At 32.1% G+C, this 25,602-nt stretch overlaps 1 protein-coding gene across 2 annotated transcripts in view; it reads left to right on the top strand.

Moving 5' to 3' along the window:
• Positions 1-2,992: 2,992 nt before the first annotated feature.
• LOC146993140 (uncharacterized) overlaps positions 2,993-25,602 on the top strand; it is a 70,486-nt gene continuing 47,876 nt past the window's right edge. The window contains exons 1-3 of one of the 2 annotated variants that reach the window (XM_085808104.1): positions 2,993-3,124; positions 7,340-7,956; positions 22,238-22,309. In XM_085808104.1, the coding sequence (XP_085664230.1) occupies positions 7,369-7,956; positions 22,238-22,309 (660 nt within the window). In that variant the 5' untranslated portion in view covers positions 2,993-3,124; positions 7,340-7,368. Of the gene's footprint in view, positions 3,174-7,339; positions 7,957-22,237; positions 22,310-25,602 lie in introns of both variants that reach the window. The other variant, XM_085808102.1, reaches the window with a different exon arrangement.

The following is a 25,602-nucleotide window of genomic DNA, read 5'->3' as shown; positions in this document are numbered from 1 at the left end:
CTGTTCCGTGCATGTATTTTCCAGTAAAAATATGTTAAATTTATAATGAAATGCTTCGCTATTGTTGAATTTTTGTTTTAAAGTAATAAAGATGATATCCATAATTTACTATGTACAGCAAATTATTAAGAAATAGTTCGAAATCTAAATGCATGCGCATAACATTAAAGCCTTTAAAAAATGATGTTTCTGCATATTTCGCGGATTTGCTTAGGTTTCATTAGCAACCTGTTGGGTGTACTTCCCAATTTTTCCTTTAAAAAGTGATAAATCTGATTTATTCACAATATTATCATAATTTATGAAAGAATCATTTCATATACAAAGTTTAAGGTATAGGAGCTGCTCTTCGTTCTGCATTTTTAGGAAACCTGAAATTAATAGCAAATAATTATCTAAAAAAATAGTCACAGGTTGCATTTTTTTAAATGAAAGTTTTAAATAGAAGATCCTTTTCAAAACCAACAACCTTATAACAAGAAGAAAATAAATCATAATAAAATAAAACAGATTTATGTGAATTCAATTATTTCAGTTTATGCGCATTTCATATTTATTAATCTCAAAGAAACTGCCTTTAATTAAGCTGAATTACAGAAATACACCTATATAAGTTTTTGGATATATCTTTTCACATGTTCAATTGTGTAAATATTTTACATAATTTTATCACTATACTGGCCAGAAATTTGTAAGTTTATGCACAAAATTTTTAACAACAGAACAGTTTATCTGAACTTTAAAAAAAATGAATAATAATTAATATATAAAGAAAAGCATTGCTTTATTTAACATCTTTACAATTAATAAAAATAGTAATAAATGATTTCTTACTTTTCATGAAAGTTATAAAAGAATTACCTAAAACGTTCAAATTATACAATTTAAATCCTACCATATATCATTGTATCTTAAGGAAGGAAGATACCAGCTATAAACAGAAACATTAAAATGTATTTAACATTTTTTGATTATAGTTATATTACATAACATGTTTTGATTATTTAAGTCCTTTTTTTCACATCTGGAAAGAAAACAACATGACATTGTGATATTTTTTAACATAGTTGTCATATTACATAAAAAAGAAAATCAATACTTACGTGTGAAAAGTTATGCCCGGAATTTTTTTCGAGAATCTATTTGTGCATTCATACGCAACACAAGCTGACATGCTTCAAAAAGAAAAGAAAAAAATGTTGCAATGACAGACTTCCTTGCACAAGTCACGGTGATAATAGGAAGATGGCCGCCACGCTTCACCGTTTAAGTTGAACCTTCCCTCCTTCTATTCTAACCTCCTTGCTTTAGTATGCATAAGGTAGGTTTGTCTGTCTGTCATTTCAATAAAGAATAATTGTTGTCAGTCCATGTAGTATAATTTTGGCGCTGCCAGTAATAATACCCAAGGAGGTTAGAATACAAGGAGGGAAGGTTCAACTCAAACGGTGAAGCTTGGCGGCCATGTTCCTGTTATCGTTGGACTTGTGCAAGGAAGTCTGTAACTGCAATATTTTTTTTCTTTTCTTTCTTTTCTTTTGGAAGCATGTCAGCTTGTGTTGTATATGGATGCACAAACAGATTTTCGAAAAAGATTCCTGGGATTACTTTTCACGCGTAAGTATTGATTTTCTTCTTTTTATGTAATTTGATAACTATGGTAAAAAATATCCCAATGTCATGTTGTTTTCTTTCCAGATGTAAAAAAAAAAGACTTAATAATAATCAAAATATGTTAAATACATTTTGATGTTTCTGTTTATAGCTGGTATCTTTGTTCCTTAACATACAATGATGTATGCTAGGATTTAAACTGTATAATTTGAACGTTTTAGGTATTCATTTGATAATTTTCATGAAAAGTAAAACACCACTTGTTACTATTTTTATGAATTTTAAAGGTGTTAAGTAAAATAATGCTTTTCTTTATGTATTAATTATTATTCATTTTAAAGTTTTTTGAACTGTTAAGAATATAATTTGTGCATTTGATGAAGATAAACTAACTTTTCTGTTGTTAAAATGTTTTTGCATAAATTTACAAATTTTTGGGCAGTATAGTGATAAAAGTAAGTAAAGTATTTACACAACTGAACATGTGGAAAGATGTATCCAAAAATATAGATATATTTCTCTAATTTAGCTTAATTCAAGGCAATTTCTTTGAGATTCATAAATATGAAACGCGCATAAACTGAAATCACTGAATTCACATAAATCTGTTTTATTTTATTAATATTTATTTTACTAATATTAATTTTATGTTAGTTGTGAAAAGAATCTAAAACTTTCATTTAAAAAAATGCAACCTGTGATTATTTTTTTAGATAATTATGTGCTATTAATTTCAGGTTAAATATATTTTAAATGATTCTTTAATAAATTACAATATTGTGAATAAATCAGAAATATCACTTCTTAAAGGAAAATCTGGAAAGTACACCCAACAGGTTGCTAATAAAACCTAAACAAATTCTATTTTTAAAGGCTTTAATGTTATGCACATGAATTTAGATTTCGAACTATTTCTTAATGATTTTCTGTACGTAGTAAATTACGGATATCATCTTTATAACATTGAAACAAAAAACTAACAATAGCAAAGCATTTCATAACAAATTTTACATATTTTTAGTGGAAAATACATGCACAGAACAGCTTAAAAACACGTACGTTTCACTGCCGTAATGCAATTTTTTGAAGTTACAAACATGGACGCCGCTTGCTCGGTGGAGTTTCATTCCCCGATAGTGGAGGAAACTGCGAACCCTCCCTCCTTATATTCTAACCTCCTTGATAATACCCAATGATAATACACCAGTCTACGCTATTAATGCAGAATACTATCGCCCGATGAGTTCCACTATTATACCATATTAAATTCAACAATATTTGCGACAGGAAAAAGACAAATTAATTTTCGCAAATGCATAAAAAGTATCAGTGAGAAGTATATGTTATTCTGTTGGGGGAAAACCGAACTCGAAGTGACGTCATAGCCAATAGAGTGCGGGAACGCATTTTCGTTTGTTTACACAAGTGAGCTAACCTGTTCTCTTGAGTTATGACGGACTGAGGAAATATGGAGGGAGTTGGAATTTCTACTGCGGTTGAAACTATTAATGTAATTTATTGTTTGTATTGACAGGAACTTCTTTGTATATATAGTTGGGGTAAATAATACGGAATGTTTTTTCATATTTAATTGATTCGTTAACTGAGTAGTATATGTAGGATTTTTTTTAATTCAGAGATTTATTTTTGTTACAAAAACTTAATATATTAATTGGTATGTAAATAATAAATAATCTTTTATTTATTCTTTATTATTTATATAGAATGGACGAATTACGCTTCTCTAGATATGTGGCGAACAATATCCAGGGGGCTGCAATTTGCCAGTGTTTAAATGTTTTATTGTTGTGAGTCGGCACGTCATTCAAACTTTATGTTGTAGAAAATGAGGTTTTATTAGTGAAATACTGAAAGATTTCTCAGTATACTTGCAATAGTAACAGTAGAAGAATGAGTGGAAAACTAAAAATTATAGGTTTATTTTGTATATGCGTCAGAAAATACCCTCTTATCGTAGATTCAATATTTGACAATTTTCAGAAAAATTATTTTGCTGTTCCAAGAAGATGTGTGCTATTGAATTTTTTTTTTTTTTTTTTTTTGCCATAAGCTTTCATTTTCTTTTTCATGGTAATGATGTTAAATTGTCAGAAAAATTGCTTTAGCTATCTTGCGTATTTTCAATGTGAGATTAAAAGTCATTTTTGTCTATGAGTTGGTTGTTTAATATTTCTTGTGGTATTCATTTAGTTTTTTTAAATTAGCAGCTGTCATTAAAGAGACGGTAATTGGCACGTGTGTATCTCACACGCACACAGATACACACATGCTGATGTCTCTGCAGTGGAAAAGTACAATAAATTATGTACAGTTATTCTTGAATGTTTATTTTCAAGAACATTAATTTTTGAATCTGACCAGGATACTTTTAAGTGCATTAAGTTTAATCTGGGAATAATTTAACTCGCAAAGAGATAATGATAGCTATATATGATTTGTATGGAGATGGCCTTCTGATGATATGGGTTTTGATAACTTGGCATGGCTTGGTTCCCATATTATTCTGCATAGAATGATAAAGCCACTCACTATCAGAGCATCTTGGTGGATTATATTGAACCTTTCATCCATGCTTTATTTCCTGAAGAGCGACTGATTTTCTAAGACATCAGTGTTCTTATCTACACTGCCAGGTTTTTTAAGGATCATGATGATAAAGCTAGGCATCTCATTTTGCCTTCAGTTTTACTTTCAGAATGGACACTTCCAGTTAACTGCTGTGCATCAAGAATAGCTTCATATTCCCTTAAATGTTATGCAAGACATCTCTGCATCCATTCCATGCTTTGTGTCCTAAGCCAAACTATGTCTGATCCCATGTTAATAAAGATTTTCTGTTATTTCACAGGTGTTCATATAATTTTATAAACCATGTGTTGTTGAAACTAGTTTAAAAAATAATACACTGAAGAATTTCAGGAGAGATATTTCTGTGTATTAGTTTAAAAAATATGCTGTGGCCAAGTTGGATTGTAAATACATTGCATATTGTTTTGTAAGTAATTTATAGTTATTCTTCCTTGTTCTGGTAGTTTTGAAAATCAAAATATTTTCTAGTGTTAACCTCATAAAATGATTTTTTTCATGCACTCTTTCTTGGAATCATGAAGTTACATACATATAAGAAACATAGAAATGTTTTTGATATACATCTCAAATCATGTCAGTCATCCCCAGTACCGAGTCTTGCTACTCAGTTACAAGGTCAGTCATCTGTAAAATTTTAATGCAAATATATGAGTTGTATGATGGATATATTCTGAGCATTAGTAATAGGAAATCTCTCTAAGATGTCCAGTCCTAGTTCGAGACAATTTTGGCTTTTATGGAAGTTGCAGTCTTGGAAAGTTTGTCTAGTATTGATGCTTATTCATTGTTTTTAGAACTTTACTCTTGGAGTTAGTTGCCGTTGCTGTTTTATTCATTTCTTTTGCAAGCTTCTAAATTTTAATATATGTTTTTAATAATATTTTTCATATACCATATGTTGAATTATATTTCTGTATAATTTAGCTTTGTTGCGACAAAAGGGTCATAATTTGGCCCCAGAATCATTTAAAGTTGCATGTGCCTGGTCTGTGGCATAATTGTTACATGATTAAATGATAAAATTTTATCCTCGTATAAAATAAGTATATTATAATTAATATGCCACTTTGGTTAATCTTTGGATTATGGTAACTTGGCGATTTTTGGCGAAAATTTGGCAACCAACCCTGCTACAGCAACCTTCTATTTTTTTTCGGCGCCATTTTGTCTTCACGAAGTAAAGACAGGTTTCTTTTTTTTTATTTACTCAACATTTTTTCCAACAATCTGCTAGCCGAATTACGCTTATGCTAGAAATTTTATGGAACAAAAGTGCTTAATCATGACGAATATTAACTGCAAAATTGGGAGAAAGTGCAGAATCGCAAACTCCTTGCCGCGTTTTAAGAATGGCACATACACGGTAACCATGTACACGTCGACCTATTTTTACTTAAAAAAAATCCCGGAATTGCACAAAAATGGCATTGCGCAGCCTCTTGACTTTATCCATGTACACTGCTTTTTTCTCATAAATTAGAAAAATTTCCACGAAAATGCAGGAAAATTTTGTGAATCTTTAAAGTCGGTAAAAAGGACGTATATGAAATTACCTGATCGCGAAAAAGTATACACCCTTTCCAAGGATGAACATTTGCACGTATAAAATAAATAAAATATCCAAAAACTTTCCTCTCTAAATTATCTATTATAAACGTCACCTGCGAATTTATAACGCAAACATTAAAAATGGTTGCGAATACTTAGTGTCAAATATTTAAATTATTTCCATGCACGTTTACTTCTACTGAAACGTATTCCAAAATGCTACAAACATATAATTCACAAAATAACTATCATTTAATTAAAATATAATTAAATTAAAAGAAAGTGCAAAATCATAAACTCCTTGCCGCATTTTTAAGAATGGCACATACATGGTAACCATGTATACGTCGACCTATTTTCACTTAAAAAAAAACATTCCAGAATTGCATAAAAATGGCATTGCGCACACTCTTGACTTTATCCATGTACACTACTTTTTTCTCATAAATTAGAAAATTTTGTGAATCTTTAAAGTCGGTAAAAAGGACATATATGAAATTACCTGGTCGCGAAAAAGTATATACCCTTTCCAAGGATGAACATTTGCACGTATAAAATATCCAAAAACTTTTCCTTCTAAATTATCTATTATAAACGTCACCTGCGAATTTATAACGCAAACATTAAAAATGGTTGCAAATACTTAGTGTCGAATATTTAAATTATTGCCATGCACGTTTACTTCTACTGAAACGTATTCCAAAATGCTACAAACATATAATTCACAAAATCACTATAATTTAATTAAAATATAATTAAATTAAAAAACACGACTTAAAATATAAATTAACACATACATTAAATTAATACAAATTAGCTTAAAATCTTAATTACTTTAAACTAATTCATTGCTAATAACAATTTTCCAATAATAGCATATTAATTTATTTATTCCTTATATTTAAAACAATGCATAAAAATAATATGCTCAAATGATTAAAAATACTAACTTACCTAATTTTCTTCAGAATCTCAATCGTATTCGTATGCATGCCTGTTTCAGGATCTTTAAAATGATACTTATGGTTAACAGCAAGATGTTGAAAACCATCATCCTCCAAACAGGCATATGACTTCCAGCAATCAGATATTATTATTGTACCAGGTAGAATATGCTGCTTAATAAAACTTAATAAGCAATCTTTACTTCTATCTCGCACAACCTTAAAAAAACACTTATTACTACCCCTTTCAATCCCACTAAATACCCGTTTCGAATTCACTTTAGATAGGGCCATGGGATCCAAAAATTAAGCAAGACTGTTACACACAACACAGAATAAAGCTAAATACAAAATGCTATAAAGTACTGCAGATATTTTTCCAGATTTTCCCCCTTTTCCGATTAAAGAACTGTGATTCGTCCATATATGTCACATGACATATCTCATGATCTCTCATTTCTCTCAGACAGAATAATCCGTAATTGGAACTGGGTACTTCGCACATTATTGCCAAAATCCTAGGTTTTATCGTTTACCAAAATGTCGCCAAACTGCCTGTTACCATATTCCAAAGATAAGCCTATACTTTTTGTGTGTCATCTTGTGTTCTGTATTTTTTATAGTTAATCTACCGACTGCCATATTAATCCTGATGGATTTAGAGATGGAGAATGATAAAGGAGGGCCGGGAGCTAATGAAGCCACCCCATCATGCTCTTTTGAATCAGGGCCAGAGGCCAATGAATCTATCCCATCTTGCTCCAGTTTTCAACTATGGTCAGGGGTTAATGAAGCAATCCCATCTTGCTCAAGTTTTGAACCTGAGGCAGAGACTAATGAAGCCATCTCAGCCTACTCCAATTTTGAACCATGGCCAGGACCTAATGAAGCCATTCCATCTTGCTCAAGTTTTGAACCATGGCCAGAGGCTAATGAAGCTGTGCCATCTTGTTCCAGTTATGAGCCAGGGGCTAATGAAGCCATCCCATCTTGTTCTAGTTTCGAATCATGGCCAGGAGCTAATGAAGCCACCTCATCTTCCTCGAATTTTGAACAAATGAATGTAGACTTTCCATTAAATGAAAGTACTGAACCAATAAATGTAGACCCTGAAACAGTAAATGTAGATTCTTCTGTGCATGAAAGTACTGACCCATTAAATGTAGACTCTGCTGTGTGTAAAGTTATTCAACCGATTCGTGTAAAAGACTCTTCTGAATGTGAAATTGTTTACAAGCCTGTAAGTATGTTTTTATCTTTGTGTTCGTTTTTTATAATTTGTTTAATCCTGTAATTGACTACTTTCCTTTAGCCTTTGGATCTGATATGCACAGTTTATTATTATTGTTTTATTTTGAAAGAAGTCATGATAAAGTTTCAAGCATGAAAGTTCATTTGCAAATTCCAGGATTATCTGTTACTTTATATTAACTTATTTGTACAAGTAGAGCAGTGCATTTACTTCTGTTTTTTGTTGCATAAATTCTTTGGATTTATTTTGTACTCTGTATGTGTATATGGCAGGTAAAATGCTTGCTCATTATTTATATGAAAGAAAAACCATTTTTCCATTTTTGTGACTAATACTAATAAGTGAGATGCAATATTTTTTATATATTAAGATACTCTTTTTTTTTTTTCCCAGATCTTATATTGTTTATAAGGTCTACACATAATGCGTTTACGCATGCACATATGCATTTACGCATACACATAATACCTTTACGCATGCGCATTTAATGTATAATGGACGGTATAAGCTAAGCTAAAATTATCTAATTATCTATTTCAGTTAATGTTGCAGATTGCGTTGTTCCTTAATCTTCTAATTGGATCCGGCTTATTATTTTTTGCAGACTGTTAGAGCAATTTTATAAAAGTAAGCTTGAACTTTCGATTATGTCAAAAAGAATTTCCGATTCTTTAGCTGCCAAAGGATCTAAAGCGAAAGCATGTTTCGATGTCCATCAAACAAAAAATGGATAAAGGCATATCCTTTGTTTTCTCTAACCATTCCGAAATCTGTTTATCAATTTCACGCTGCTCTGCGGGGGGAGGGGAAACGTCGCGGCACGCAATGAACTGGAAGTTGATCTGCCAGCACTATCCTCATCTTCAGGGCAGATGTTTTTATTTTATTCGGCTTATAATTCCTTACTAAATGTAGTATTTCATCTCGATGTACTCCATCTTTGATATGATTTAAATCAAATTTCTCGTCATTATAAATATCATGAATACACATCAAATAGTTTTCTGGTCGCAATTTTCTAATTTCGACTATGCGTAATGTATGCTTTACGCATGCGCACGTTGAAAGAAATGTTTAATAAAGTAAACAAATAAATATTAAGCTTTTTTTGTAAATTTTGATATCCTTTAGATCATAATTGCTCTTTATTTCATAAATTACGGTTTTATATTTTTAATTTTGTAATTTCTGCATGCCATCTTACCAGATTTAAACTGATGATCGATAATCCAGAATCGCCGAAGTTCCGACGAGTCCGGATTAACGACTTTCGACTGTGAACTCGTCGGGACTTCGGCGATTCTGGATTATAGATCATCAGTTATAATCTGGTAAGATGGCATGCAGAAATTACAAAATTAAAAATATGAAACCGTAATTTATGAAATAAAGAACAATTATGATCTAAAGGGTATCAAAATTTACAAAAAGAAAAAGCTTAATATTTATTTGTTTACTAAACATTTCTTTCAATGTAAGTTGTTTAAATTGTTTCGTTTCATGTGATAATACTTTCTCTTTAATTCTATTAAGCAGACATAATTTCTTGTTTAGTTACAAAGTTTCTCTGTTCAAGTCATATAATTGCTGTGTCGAGAATATCGCTTAATTTGTCAATCGAAATGTTTTCGTTTTCAATAACCTCTCTGTCACTTTTTTCACTATCGGAAGTGAATTATAATGACGAGGAACTTGATTTAAATCATATCAAAGACGGAGTACATCGAGATGAAATACTACATCTAGTAAGGAATTATAAGCCAAATAAAATAAAAACATCTGCCCTGAAGATAATAGTGCTGACAGATCAACTTCCAATTCATTGCGCGCCGCTCTTCCCCCCCCTCCTGCCGCAGAGAAGCGTGAAATTGATAAACAGATTTCCGATTTCAAAACATATTTTCGCTTTGTAGATCTTTTACATATTAGTAAATATATATAGGAAATTCTATTTGACGTAATCGAAAGTTCAAGCTTACTTTTATAAAATTGCTCTAACAGTCTGCAAAAAATAATAAGCCGGATCCATTTCGAAGATTAAGGAACAACGCAATCTGCAACATTAACTGAATTAGATAATTTTAGCTTAGCTTATACTGTTTGTTATACATTAAACGCGCATGCGTAAACGTATTATGTGCTTGCGCACAAGCATATTCGCAGCCGTAAAGGTCTTACGCGCACGCGTAAACGGATATGCGCATGCTTCAACGCGACACATGTGCAGAAAGTTTGTTGCTTTGAGGTCCGGATTATGGGTGTCCGAATTAATGACTTTTGACTGTATTAGTCTTTTGAAACACCTTGAAAATTGCTTTCTACATCTCTTCAGTAGTATCTGGCACTTTTTCATAACCTGAACTACAACTTACCCTTTGGTTTCAAGCTACCTGGTTCAACAATGTATTTTCATCAAATAGGTCATCAGTATTTATGGAGTGTTTTATAAGTTCAGTAGCAATTTGTGCACTTTCTTCTAAATGAGACCAGCCAATTTCAGTTTATAAATTTATCCACTGAAACTTAACTGACCTTAGAAAAACTGGTTCTCCACTACTGTAAGCATTAGATATTAGAATTATAAACATTATTTTTTTATTTCTGAACATCATTATTTTCTTTTAGATTGTATAGCAATTCTTCGTCAGGAGATGGTATAAATTTGTGAGTTTATCTTTCCTGAAGTTGATGAATTAGTTCAGAATATGTCTAAAATGCTTCTGTTGCTGTGATAGATTTAACGGTACTTTTCCATTTTGCTGGTGCAGACAATAAAATTGCCAAAAATGGTACAACCATTGCTAAACGGAATATCCTCACTGGTAACATTTTATGCCTTATTTTCAAAACAAGTCGCAGCCATTTCTTATCAGATTGATTGTTTCTTTCAATACTGGCATACAATTACATAGAACTTTTACCAGAAAATTAAGATGCAGAAATTACCAGATACTTCAATTTTATGCTCTAGGGCCATTTGCGGTAATTAAGTCAATTAGGATGCAATCACACTGCTCACCCGAAGGCGAAAATATAGAAAAGGCAAATTCAAGGATTAAATTCATCAATTCTAATGAGAATGCACTAGCAAGGTAAAGCACTGCAGTTTTACATAATTTCTGAGTAAGCCATTCGTACGAATTGAAATAATTCTTGCATTTAAACTTGTATTCCATATTAAGATTTAACTTGAAATTAATGTAGATAATTACTGAGAGAATTAGATTTTTGTAGCGTAGTTTACACGAAATGATATCACTTGGGGTCACATGATATGAACCAGTCAATCAGGATGTTGTACCATAAAAGCATAGTAAATTCTTGAATTTATTGTTTTTTTACAAAGTTTTAAATGAAATTAAAATGTTTACGCCTTCAAAATAAAAAATTCTTAGGACTACCATTTTTTAACATTCTTTATGTGTCTACTGTGTGTTGTCGCCAATAAAGTTTGCTTGGCGAGATTTATGCCAGCAAAGCGGAAAAGTACCAAATTAACTTCCAATTTCAGAATTACATTGTTAAATATCTGTAGAGTGCCATATAAAAATTTCAAAAACTCTATATTTTTAAAAAAATTGAATAATATTTTTGGGCATTTGTCACATGAAAAGAAGTATGATCTTAGGCCATCAAAAATAAAAAAAACTATATTCCATTGCAGGTAAAAAACTAAGGAACCTTTTGCTGCTATGAGATAATTCTTTTTTGTAACCTCTTTCCACAAATTCACAGAATTTTTTAAGTTCCACAAATTCATAGCACTCTTAGTGTATTTAACACACTATATATGTGAAGATATTTATAAATTTTTATAACAATAACTTCTGTGGCCAGGGATAGAGAATCGCATGCTGTCTGTACTGAATTGTGTAAAATGCAGGCTGAACAGTGAATTCCTAAAATAGGTCTATCAAAATCACTTTGAGGTTTTCTAAACACATTTTTATGCTCCTTTCTCTTTGTACCATCAAAATTACTGTTAGTGTTATCAGTAATATAACAAACCAACTTTTCTTCAAATTTGTATTTTTTTTACATGCATTGCAAAAAATACTGAGTCAAAATTTGAGCAGTTTCACCTCGCACTTCATGGAAATTTTAAGGTTTAACTTCAATTTCCTCCTCCAGACTGAAATATCTTACAACAATCAGAGTCAGTTTTATTTTACTTCTGTGTGAGCTATTCATCATTACAGTTACATAGTTATGTTTTCCAAAGAATGATACGCATTATCAAATATAAATAGCAAAATAACATTATCAATAATTGCCTTGATTTTGGTGCCAGCAGATAAAAATTAGATGTGCAGTCTTTGTTTTGAAACTGAGTTTATGTCTAGCAGCGTGGTAAGAAAATGCAGCCTTTTAAGCGGTATCAGTATGTTATTGTTGTTCCCATCATTGGCTTTAAAAAACATCTGTTATGTTTGCTAAAGCAGTGGCATTAATAGCACTCCTATGTTTAGCTGTTTTCATGTGGTCTTCAATATCATCCTTTCTTTTAGGTGCGGCAGAAATTTCTAAAGTACATAGTATGCAATAAACATATTCATTGTTACTGTCAATATACAATTTTAAAAATTTATATTCTTATTACAGGTTAACATTGAACACACATTTTCTTCTGCTCATTGCTAAATGATGAACCAAAAAACGAATAGAAATGAAATGATCAAAAACATGTATATGAGTTGTTTTGCACACGAAAACAGTATAAACCCATTGCCCCGTAATTTATCAAATAAAGAGCAATTATGATCTAAAGGGTATCAAAATTTACAAAAAAAAAAAGCTTAATATTTATTTGTTTACTTTATTAAACATTTCTTTCAATGTAAGTTGTTTAAGTTGCTTCATTTTTTGTGCTAATACTTTCTCTTTAATTCTATAAACAGACATACATTCTATAGACAGACATTTAATTCTATAATACCGACTAACTTGTCAGTCAAATTTTTTTTTGTTTTCAATAACCTCTCTGTCACTTTCCTCACTATCGGAAGCGGTATTTTCCGGATTTAGAACCATACTACAGATTTTGCCGTCCATTGATTGATGATTGGGGCATTATCGTCACAATGAAAAACTTCTGTTATATAATCTTCATTTATTACCGCTTATCCACATTTTTTTACAAAATCCAATAACTGGAAAATTTTACCTGTAGTTTGTGATGTCCGAAAACTTTAAAATTCGCGGCTATCATCTTCATCGTCCTCACCATGGAATATGATAGCTGGCTATAAATTATGCCAAGCATTTTTTAACGTATCTGGAGACACATCCTCCCACGATCTTGCGGTGCTCCACACAGCAGATTTTATGCTGAAAAATTTCAAAAAGTCTTGAATAGTCTTGCCATTTTTCAAGAAATTTAATTTCATCACAGATTTTTAAAAATGCTACTTTATATTTGCATTTCAGTGCATGCACTATTCCCATATCCATAGGCTGAAGGATAGATGTACAATTTGGAGAGAAGAATAATACGGATACGTTATCTTTCACTGAAACTTTAAGTGAAGTATGCGCTGAACAGTTGTCAACAATCAGACTATTTTTGAGTTATCAGGTAAACCGACTGAATTCAAATGTCGCCGAGCCTCGGGTATAAAATGATTTTCAAACCAATCATTTATCAACACTTGTGTCAGCCATGCTCTTTTTATTTGTGCGAAATATAACGGGGAAAATCGTTACTCTTTCAAATGCTCGAGGTCGTGCATGTTTTCCGATTACAAAAAGTTTGCATTTGTGTGTTCCTGCAGCATTTACGCACGCTAAAATTGTTAGTCTCACTTTGGAATCTTTGACACCAGTTGGACCACACCAGCCTTTTCTGTAGAGGTTGCCAAGGTATTTCACAGTACATATTGCCAGAAAAGACCAGTTTCATCAGTGTTGTAAATTTGTTCTGGAGATAATTGTTCACTAGTAATGAGTTCAATAAATTCATCTGCAAATTGTTCAGCAGCTTCAGTATCAGATGAAGCTTTTTCACCTGAAATTTGTAATTGTCTTATACCATGGTGATTTTTAAATTTGGTTAACCAACCTGTCGAATATGTGCACTCAGTGTTTAAGTTCATTTCTTCATGAAATATTTTGGCTTGAGCCATTAGCATTGGACCCGTCAATGGCACGCCCTCGCTGTGACGCTGTCTAGCCCATTCAATCATCACTTTGTCATGATCGTCACTTTTAGCATAATGAACACTTTTTCTGTTATTCATTGCAAGTGGGGTGTCGGAATCCACAAAAAATTCAAAGTTTCTTTTTTTTTTTTTTTTTTTTTTTTTTTTTTTTTTTTTTTTTTTTGCTTATGGCATATACAGTTACTTTCCAATGTCATACTCCATGCATAATTTTGAGACGGATATGCCTTTATCCATTTTTTGCAGCAATTCCACTTTTTGTTTGATGGACATCGAAACATGCTTTCGCTTTGTAGATCTTTTGGCAGCTCCAGAATTGGAAACTTTTTTTGACATAATCGAAAGTTCAAGCTTAATTTTTATAAAATTTCTCTAACAGTCTGCAAAAAATAATAAGCCAGATCCAATTAGAAGATTAAGAAACAGTGCAATCTGCAACATTAAATGAAATGCCTTAGAATCAGTAAAGATAATTTTGTCATCTGCGTGTCATCTGGCATATATTAGCCAATGAGGACAAAACAAGCTGTTATTTGGATGTTCTTTAGTTATTTCGGTCATTTTGTCCTGAGTTGTGTGAGTACACGTGCCTTCGGGAAATAGTTTTAGAAATTATCATCTTTTGTTACGGCTGCGAGAAAGGTGATATACTTGTGTACGTTTCAAAAATCGTACACAGTTGACTTTCCTTCCATTATTTCCTCAAGGAAATGTAATAAATTTGCGGTGTGTACCGCCTGTCGTTGTGATTTTTCGATTTCGCATGGTGGAAGGGCGGATGTTCTCAAACATGTGTGTACACAAAAACACAAGGGCGACATGAGTTGTTTTGAAAAAAAATGAAAAATTAAATTTTTCTTCGGAAACAAAGGACCAGAAAGTTATTAATGCAGAATGACTGTTCTGTGCCTTTTTACTGGAGCACAACCTGCCACTGAATGCATCGGATCACGCTGCAGCTTTATTTAGAAAAATGTTTCCCGATAGTGAAATCGCTAAGAAATACTTAAGTGCAAGAACCAAAAGAGGTGCAATTGTTGAAGAAATGGATTTGAAAAATAAATCTTCAGTTATTTATTGCATTAAAACAGCTCCGTTCTGCCTCTCTACGGATGGAAGCAATAATACCGATTCAAAACTGTATCCAATTGTTTCTTTTTTTAATCCAGAGTCTTCAGAAATTGAGTGCAGTTTACTTTCTGTCCCCACTTTAGAAGGACATTTGACAGGCTTTAATATGGCACAGCTAATTATTAAAACTTTAAAAGAAAATGCAGTCCCTCTGGATAATTGCTTAGCACTTGGTGCTGATAATGCACCAGTATTGGTAGGCTTGAAAACTGGTGTTGCAGGCATCTTCAGAAAGGAAAATTCAGATTTGCAGATTATGAGGTGCACCTTTCACCTCTTAAATTTAGCAGCTGAAAAGGAGTAGCTTCTTTACCAATAAATGTGGATGAACACATTGTTGATATTTATTATTATCTTGAAAGGAGTTCTAAGAAGGAAGAAAAATTGAAACAGGTCCAACAGCTGCACAACAGCAGTTTACAATTAGAAAACTTGGATGAAGTTATAAAATCAGCTAGGATTGACACCCAGTGGAGTTTAATTGGAAAACTGAAAGATGCTGATGGAATTTTAAAATATAGTGAACTGTCTAGAATTATGTTGGCCATCTTGACAGTTCCCCATAGTAATGCAGACTGTGAGAGGATTTTCAGTGTTGTTGCAAAAACGAGGACTAAATTTAGATCTAATATTAGTGATGACACATTAGAAAACTTTTATTAGTGAAATCAGGCCTACGTGGCAATTGCTATGAACAAAATTATGAAGTTTCTTTCTTAAAGAAAGCAAAATCTGCCACTGTTTATACCATTTGTAAAAAAACTGATTAAAGTTTTTTTTTTTTTTTTTTTTTTTTTTTTTTGGTTTGTTTTGTTTTCTTAAACGATGCAAGTAATAAAAATGTTTTTTATGTGTAAGGTATTTTTGTATTGCTTGCATTTAAGAATTAGTTACTATTTAAAGTTAATTCATTATTAAAAACTATATTTTCCTCATTTAAAAAGTCTTTTTAACATTGTGAAAAATCTCCCAATTTCTTAAAAAAATCTCCTGATTTTTGAGTGTCATAGGTTGGTAAGTATGGTAATGTACGCATTTCCGCACTTGTATATCGACAATCTAATTTTGTAAGAATAGTGTTTTTAGCTATGAGAAGTGAAGTTATTGGTATCTGGAAATGTTTACATTTTTTAAAAATTTCTTCGATATTTTTTTGCTGACTTATAAAAACCCCATTCTCATTCTCTAAGAATTCAATTCCAACTAACGTTTTAGTTTTGCCTGATACTTTAAGATCAAAAAACTTACTCAGCTGTGAAATTTCTTTATCTATATTGATCTTTACTAAAAATCACAATATCTACATATAACAAGAGAATTACATTTGAACTCATAAACACAATTACACCATTGTATTTTCTTAAAATGTAGATTTTCTAAAGTACTTTCAAATTCACAAAACCATTCACGGCCGTTTTGATGTAGACCGTAAATGGCCTTGTGTAATAAACACACTTTATTTTCCTCTTCAATAAATCTCTCTGGTTGGGTCATATATATTTTCTCATTTAGGTTTGCATTATAAATATACATTCTTTACATCTAACTGACAATTTGTCCATCCATATAAACATACCAGTATAGTGAAAAATATTCTTATAATTGAAAAAGTTACTACAGGACTGTTAAACGTGATCAAAATCTTCACCTCTTTTCTGCCTGAATCCATGTGCTACTTAACATGCTTTGTATCTAACCACTTCATTCTTTTCATTTCTTTTTAGCATATAGACCCATTTGTTTCCTTTGCTTAGTTTTATTTTCTGTCTTTTCGACTACTTCCCAAACCTTTCTTTACTTCATTGTGTCAATTTCTTCTTTCATTGCCTTATTCCATTCTTTGGAATTTACTGATTTTTGTGCTTCTTCAAAATTTTGTGGGATAACAATTTCTACGGAATTTGCCTCTTCAGACACGGAGCTAGTCTCCTGTTCTACAAAATGAACTTTGCCCGAGGATTTGTTTTTTTCCACTAAAATCAAACTTATCTTTTTCAAATTTAATAATTCTTGCCTCAAATACTTTTCAATATCACTATAGGATCTAAAACGAGTGTCTGTTCCCTCTACATAATAATATATGTCTGTACGTGTTCCGTATGGTCTTTTAACTGCTTTTCTTTGCCAATTTAAGTCTGATACTTCTTCCGGGGTAGATTTGTCATCTGACAACTTTATTTCTTCTCTACAAGTTTCCTGTTCTTCATCTGATTCTGCTAATAGCTCAGATTCCTCTAGTCTTTTAAACTTAGTTTTTGATTTCTGGTCCAGGATGCCATTTGCTGCATTCAGTTTTTCATCAAACTTCACATTACAGGTTTCTATTAATCAGCATTCTTCTGGTAGTCATATCCTATAACCCCTAGTTTCCTTCGCATATCCTACCATGATTCCTTCTTTGCACCTCATTTGTAATTTATTTCTAATCTATTTTGGCATGCCAACATAGGCTTTACAACCAAATACTTTAAAATAAACAGCACCGGGTTTTCTATTTAGGAATATTTCATAAGGGGTTCGGTTGCTTTTATGACATACTCTGTTCCACGTATGTACAAAACAGCCAAGAGCTTCTGCCCACCATTTTTTTCCCATTTTACCATAATTAAGCATAGCTTTAACTGCATCAAATGCCGTTCGGTTAAAACGTTCACACACACCGTTATCTTCTGGGGTGTATGCGTTTGTGCATTCAACATTAATTCCATTTTTGGCTAAGTACCCTTCGAATTGCCTGTTACAAAATTCCCCACCGTTAACGGTGCGTATACTTATTAATTTTCTATTCATCAGTCTTTCCATTTGCCTATGATAATTCTTAACCCTCCGAGTGTTACGGGTTTAGCGCTGAAATTTCAAAGTTCCTCAAAATGTCATGAATAAGTGGTATTTTCTTGATTTTAATTAAAAGACTACTCTCTCATGTTGTACCCTGATACCTTCTCTTTCAGTATACATCCAAACCAAAATCAGATACGTTAAAAGCTAGCAGAAATTTTCATGTGTAATAAATAAAGAAGCCAGACTTCTGTACGAAATTTTCCAGCCATAACGCTGAGAGGGTTAAAGTTGTAGAACGATTCATTTTTATTTTTCATACAATACACCGTTACTAATCTACTATAGTCATCCACAATAGCAAAGAAATATTTACTCCCACCCTTAGATGGAACTGGAAGTGGGCTACAAACATCTAAATAAACCAACTGCAATGGTTTATTCAATCTCTTCGGAACAGCTTTAAAAGTTTTTCTACTATATTTAGCAATAATACATGGTTCACACTTCTCCATTGGTTTTTCAATTTCTGGTAACACTTTCACTCTTTTATTCTTACTAGTATTCTTAATATAATCAAAATTTACGTGGCAAAATCTCCGATGCCATAGCGTCGCATCATCTACTTTATTTAACTTTCCCATTTCTGTACCGTAACCAGCTTCCTTTTTATCTGTTCCATATCTAAATGGTTTTACGTGATAAAGTCCGTCATATCGTTTAGCTTAGCATAATCTATCCCAATTATTAAAGTATATCCACATCTTCCCCTTTGAAATCACAAAATGAGCACCTACCTTTTCTAACCTTGCTAAATCTAATTTATTCGATTGCCTACTTTTACTGCAAATTTGATGGTACCCTTTCCGTCAGGAATTCACTATTTCCTACAGCTAAATCATACATATATCGTTTATTTCTTCAAAATTTATCATTAAATTTCTGTTATTACAGAAATGAGTTGTAGCTGCAGTATCTACGACCCAATTAAATTTATCTGCATTACCTCCTTTATCTGTAGTTATTACGTAATTTTCTACTAACATTAATTCTTTATCTTTAAGCTGTCCGTTTTTATCATCTATTTTAAACTTCTGATTTTTACTTACATTTTCTCTTCATTGAGCGATTACGTGTCCAAATTTATGACATCTGAAACAAGGTCCTATTCTCATATTCCCCATTTTTTTCTTAGATTTGTTTTTATTTTCAACTCTATCTTTCCCTGATTTGAACTAATAGTATTAAACACGCTTACCTTACTGTCTTCTAAATCGGCATTTACCTGGCAAAGTTGGCTTTCTTCCCTTACCACTTCTTCAGCAATTTTATCCAGCGTAAAATCTTCATCCTTCCACCTATAGATCAACTGTACAATGCCGGAGTATTCCTGTGGGGTGTAGTCTCCTTATTACCTGAAATTCTTTAAAAAAATCTGCCAAGTTGTGTCCAGCTTCAACCAACTTCTTTGCTGTCATTCTTATCCTCGCAATGAATAACCCTATTTCTTCATTCTATATGTAATGCTAAAAAATTCATCCAGTAACTGAATTATCCTTGCTCTTGTTTTGGGTTCAAATTGCTTCTGTAGAACTTCCCATACTTCTTTACCACTTGAGCATTCTAGCGGCCTGAACTCAGTTTTAATTCCATAATATAATGTAGTGAAGGCTCTGTTCTCTCTCAGTGTGAACTCCTGCTTTTCACGCCTTGTTGCACTTTTATCTAATTCTTCTTCTTTGTCTTCTATGAAGCTCCAACAATTTCCATCCAGTAACAGCATTTTCATGTCGACTTTCCATTGATCCGAGTTGTCATGGTTTAACAGCTCAAAACCTTCAGGTAATAATGACATCTTCAATGAAGTGTGAGCACAATGACTTGAACAAACTTCTAAGACAGGTCAGCTTCTTTTCGTGGATAACGGCCCTCTTCACCTACATTCCTTCAATGCTGAGTTGAACTGGATGACTGATTAGCTGTTGGCGCTGGGCCCATAACCCTGTTGGCAGTGGTGATAAAGGCAAAGCATATTTCGCTTCCCTTAAATAAAGCTAAGACTAATCTAAATAAAATATGGTCACTTTCGTATTATGCAAGAGTTTTGCATGCACCATGTGGGGGTTTTCTTTCTCAGAAGCAAAATTTTTGTGTGATTGGTTGATCTATCTATACATGACACAGCTGCAAATGAAAGATTTTCGGCAATGTTTCAAAATGTCCTGCGTAGCTGAGATATCGTTTCCTTGGCTAGATGGAACATTTCCTGCAGTTGTGCTGGTTTTTCTCAGAACCCTCCCATTTAAACCAATGCTACCAGAATCTCGTTTCTCAGAAATGTCCCGCCTAGCCATGCTCGTCACTAGATGTGATAATCCCTTTACACATTCGCAAATGTAAAATATGCGCACAAAGAAGAAGATGGAGAAAATGCTACTTTTTTTTCAAAATCACTTTCAGAATCAATAGATACCTACAAAACAAAGCAACTCAAGGTCGAATTTTACTTAATTTTATGTTTATTGTGCTCTTATGTTTCTTGTGTACAATTAGCAGTAACTAACATTAACTTTCCATGAAAATCTTCTCATTTTTTCTTAAATTAAAAATAATATATGGTACTTTTCCATTTCGCCGGCGCAAATCTCTCCAAGCAGACTTTTTGTTGGTGACAGCATACAGTATACACATAAAAAATGTTAACAAATGTTAGTTCTAAGAATTTTTTATTTTTGAAGGCATAAACATTTTAATATGGTTTAAAATTTTGTAAAAAGCCAGTAAATAAAGACATCCTGATTCGCCGGTTCGTATCACGGGACCCCAAGTGATCTCATCTCATGTAAACTACGCTCAAAAAACTAATTCTCTCAGTAATTATCTACATTATTTTCAAGTTAAATATTAATTTTAAATACAAGTTTAAATGCGAAAATACATAAAGAATGTTAAAAAATGGTAGTTCTAAGAATTTTTTATTTTGAAGGCGTAAACATTTTAATTTCATTTAAAACTTTGTAAAAAAACAATAAATTCAAGAATTTACTATGCTTTTATGGTACAACATCCTGATTGACCAGTTCATATCATGTGACCCCAAGTGATATCATTTCGTGTAAACTATGCTACAAAAACCTAATTCTCTCAGTAATTATCTACATTAATTTCAAGTTAAATTTTAATTTGGAATACAAGTTTAAATGCAAGAATTATTTCAATTCGTACAAATAGCTTACTCAGAAATTATGTAAAACTGCATTGCTTTACTTTGCTAGTGCATTCTCATTACAATTGATAAATTTAACCCTCTACTTTGACTTTTCTATATTTTTGCCTTCGGGTGAGCGGTGTGATTGCATCCTAATTGATGTAATTACCGCGAATGGTCTTAGGGCATAAAATTTAACTATCTAGGTAAAAATTCTATGCAATTGTATGCCAGTATTGAAAGAAACAATCAATCTGATAGGAAATGGCTGCGACTTGTTTTGAAAATGAAGCGTAAAAGGTTACCAGCGAAGGTATTCCTTTTGGCATCAGTTGTATCATTATTGGCGACTTTAATAACGATTATAACGTTTCAGTAACGTTTGCGCCGTCAAAACGGAAAAGTACCTAATCGGTATTTGCATTATCCCAGTCAGTTATTTAAGAGAATTTCAAATCTATCATTGAGCAAATTTATTTGAAATACTCCTAAGAATGTAAAATTTTAAGAGTTTAAATCCTTATATTAGCCTGTAATGAAATGCTTTTTTAATAGCTTGAGCTTTTTATGAAGTGTCTAAAAATAGCATAAAATTATAAATCTGTGTTAACCTGAAAAAATGTTTGTGACAGCTTGTGTTAATGACTTTTTGTAACATTTCTGTCTTTATTTTTATGTTAGGTTCTTTTTTAATTTTTTTTAAAGAATGTTAACTCCCTTTACATTTGAAGAGCCCCCCCCCCAGTGTGTGGCTTTTGTACATGTTTTCAAAATATGAAGAAATGCAAACAATTTTCATTTTTTGAAAAAAACTGCAATTTTGTTCAAAGTTTAAACTCCTTTTGACGATCATCACATTTAATATTTACATTTGGTTTTTTAATCCGCATTTTAAGTTGCAACCTTTGATACTATTAGAGTTAAGTGTGTTACTCACATTTTCAGGTTAACTTTATTATTTGATAATTGAATATAATTTATTTTTCATTTATAGGCTGCTGTGTCAGTGCCTCAGATATTTCGAGAGCTGAGTGACTCAGTTGCTGTAGATGGGGATGTTATTGATGTAAGATGTTAATATATGTTTTATTTGTGTAGATTATATTATTAATTTACATTTATTGATGTATCATTGATTTTCAAAATATACTTAGTCTTGCTTTTTAAAATTTCACAACATTCTTCTAACTGTATTCATTTTAAGATGTTTACAGTTAAATTTTACGAGTGTTTTCTTAAATAAATTATTTCATAGTTGGCAGTCAGTGATAGATTAGTCACAAAAATTATTTATCACTGGGTACTTTTCTATTAACAGGGTTGCAACTGTGTTCCAGACATATAAATGTTGACCGAAATCGGATTATATACCGGCAGACCAAAAAATTCATAAAGTGCTCATGAAAGTAATAACTATTTTATGTGTAATGAATTTAATAAATGCAGTGGTACTTTGGTATATTGAATATTTGTGCTAAGAATTTTTGGGACTTTTTCTGAAGTAAATTGTGGGGTTTGGCTAGTACAGTGAAAAGTCTTTAATCCTGACTCGTCGGGACTTCGGTGATTCCGTATTATCGTTTTTTCCGGATTATAGATCATCAATTTAAATCTGGTAAGATGGCATGCAGAAATTATAAAATTAAAAATATGAAACTCTAATTTATGAAATAAAGAGCAATTATAATCTAAAGGGTATGAAAATTTACAAAAAAAAAAAAAAAAAAAAAAAGCTTAATCTTTATTTGCTTACTTTATTAAACATTTCTTTCAACGTGCGCATGCGTAAAGCATACATTATGCATAGTTGAAATTAGAAAATTGCGACGAAAAAACTATTTGATGTGTATTCGTGATATTTATAATGACGAGGAATTTGATTTAAATCTTATCAAAGACGGAGTACATTGAGATGAAATACTACATTTAGTAAGGAATTATAAGCTGAATAAAATAAAAACATCTGCCCTGAAGATGAGGATAGTGCTGGCAGATCAACTTCGAGTTCATTGCGTGCCGCGACGTCCCCCCCTGCAGAGCAGCGTGAAATTGATAAACAGATTTCGGAACGGTTAGAGAAACAAATCACCTTTCTGTCACTTTCTTCATTCCTTTATCCATTTTTTGCAGCAATTCTACTTTTTGTTTAAGGGATCCTTTAGCAGCTCCAGAATCGGAAATTCTTTTTGACATAATCAAAAGTTCAAGCTTACTTTTATAAAATTGCTCTAACTGTCTGCAAAATGTAATAAGCCAGATCCAATTAGAAGATAAAGGAACAACGTATTATGCAACATTAACTGAAATAGATAATTAGATAATTTTAGCTTAGCTTATACCATCCGTTATACATTAAATGCGCATGCGTAAACGCATATGCGGTTGCGTAAATGTATTATGCATTTACGCATAATATAAACTTTCTGTGCATGCATTTACGCATAATATAAACTTTCTGCGCATGCGTAAATGCATAATACATTTTTGCGTAAATGTATTATGCATTTACGCATGTGCAGAAAGTTTGTAGCTTTGAGGTCTGGATTAAAGACTTTTGACTGTATATGCATCAGCTAAACTTGCAGAAAATGTTGCTATTTTCCTCTTAGCTGGCCGCAAGGTATAAATCACTAAATATGTAACTTTTTTATTTCTTTAGATTACATTTCTGAAGTTTAGAAAAAGGTTAATTTTAAATTAAATGAGTTGTCTATTTTATGGAAATATTTTATTTTTTAAATAAATGCTCGTTTGTTGGATTGTCACTGAAATGAAAGCCATGTTGGTGAAATTTCCATTCGGCTTTCTTTACTCTTGAATTTTTTTTTTTTTTATTTAATGAGAAATCCTAGGCAACCATACTGTTGCTAGAATTTTCATAAGACGTAATCATGTGTAATTTGAAATTAGTCATGTAGGAATTTCTCTTCCTGCTAATCGTTCAGACAAAAAATAAAATGGCACAGATACCACAGATCATATACAAGACAGCAAATAAAGTTGCTGTTATTATCAACATCAAGTGCTGCTGAACCGACTTCAAAAGTAAGTATTCCCTGTATTGGCCTTTAGAGTAGGCCTCTGTTTGTCATAATGGGAACTAATCTCGTTATCTCTTCCAGAAGGCAATTCCATTACAATACCGAATGGCCATTCAACAAACTTTGTACATCATTTCCAATCATTACAGTGTCACCAAGTCTAATTTATTGACTATATTTCTCATGCTTATTTCTTTGAATTGTAAGTTCTAAATATTCGGACCTTAATCTTTTCTTAGCATTCTTGATTAATTTTGCCAATGCTTTAGCCTTTTGTTAAAAGAATTTTCATCAATTTGATTAAAATCTGAAACAACAGTTTGAATAAGTTAAGAAGGAGCTCAAGGATAATGCAATATATTCACTTTTTTTCTCCGAAGTGTAGGTGAGAGGTTGTGAGTTAACAATAGATTCTCCATCACATAAAATGGTTGACATCTCTTTGTAACAAAGCAAAGCCTTTTCTAGTACTTCCTTGAGAATGTGCTTTATAACCATTCCCAAAAACCTCCCTGCCATGGGCAGCTGGGGAATTGAAAAACCACTGAATCCTTTTGGTGTGCTAAACTGGGAAATTTCATTCCAGTTCATGAATTTTAAATTATTAAATTCTTCCACAAAATTAGTACCATTGACACAATACACAAATCAGGCATCTCCATGCAACCCATGTATGCCTCTCCATGCAACAAATTGACGGGAACTCTAGAGAAATGTCTCTGTATTCAGATTACAAGAGCTCAAAATCTGCTGCATGATAAATGGCACATTTATAAATACAAATCCATTTCCTGCCTTTAAATATAAAGGACCCATGTGTCAGTCCTGACTATTTCAAAAACAGCTGAATCCTTTACTCTGTTTTCTGGTAACGAAGGACTTGGAGCAGTCGGGTTCCATATGGCATGTCTTATGCACATAATGCATTAGGTGCTGAGCTTATAATTTTTCTTGTGTTTGGAATTCAGTATTGTTAACTTAATATATTGAGCAAAATCTGGGAGCCAGCATGACAGTTTTAATAATGTTCAGCTATTATCAGTCATTTAACAATTTTGTAGTTGGGAGACAAAATTGCAGTTTTTCAAAAATCTGAGGAATCTTTCATGAAAGTGATCTTTGCCCTCAGTCTGGGAAGACCCTCATTATCAATATATGTTATTAAAGTGCTCAATTTCTTAGAAGTGTCTTCTGTACAAGCTTCATGTTGAATAAATTTCACAACTTCCTTCTCTGGTTTAAATTCTTGATATGATAGTTTCCCAGTGTTTTGTAAAGATTTAGCATTCTGATAATTAAAAATAAATCATCAGGGCCA

Source organism: Stegodyphus dumicola, chromosome X1 (genome assembly GCF_044657685.1).
Source record: "Stegodyphus dumicola isolate Sdum_Otavi_A_Nest chromosome X1, ASM4465768v1".
NCBI classification, from domain to species: domain Eukaryota; kingdom Metazoa; phylum Arthropoda; class Arachnida; order Araneae; family Eresidae; genus Stegodyphus; species Stegodyphus dumicola.
The sequence above is the reverse complement of the archived record's forward strand: the minus strand, read 5'-3'. Positions and strand labels throughout refer to the sequence as shown.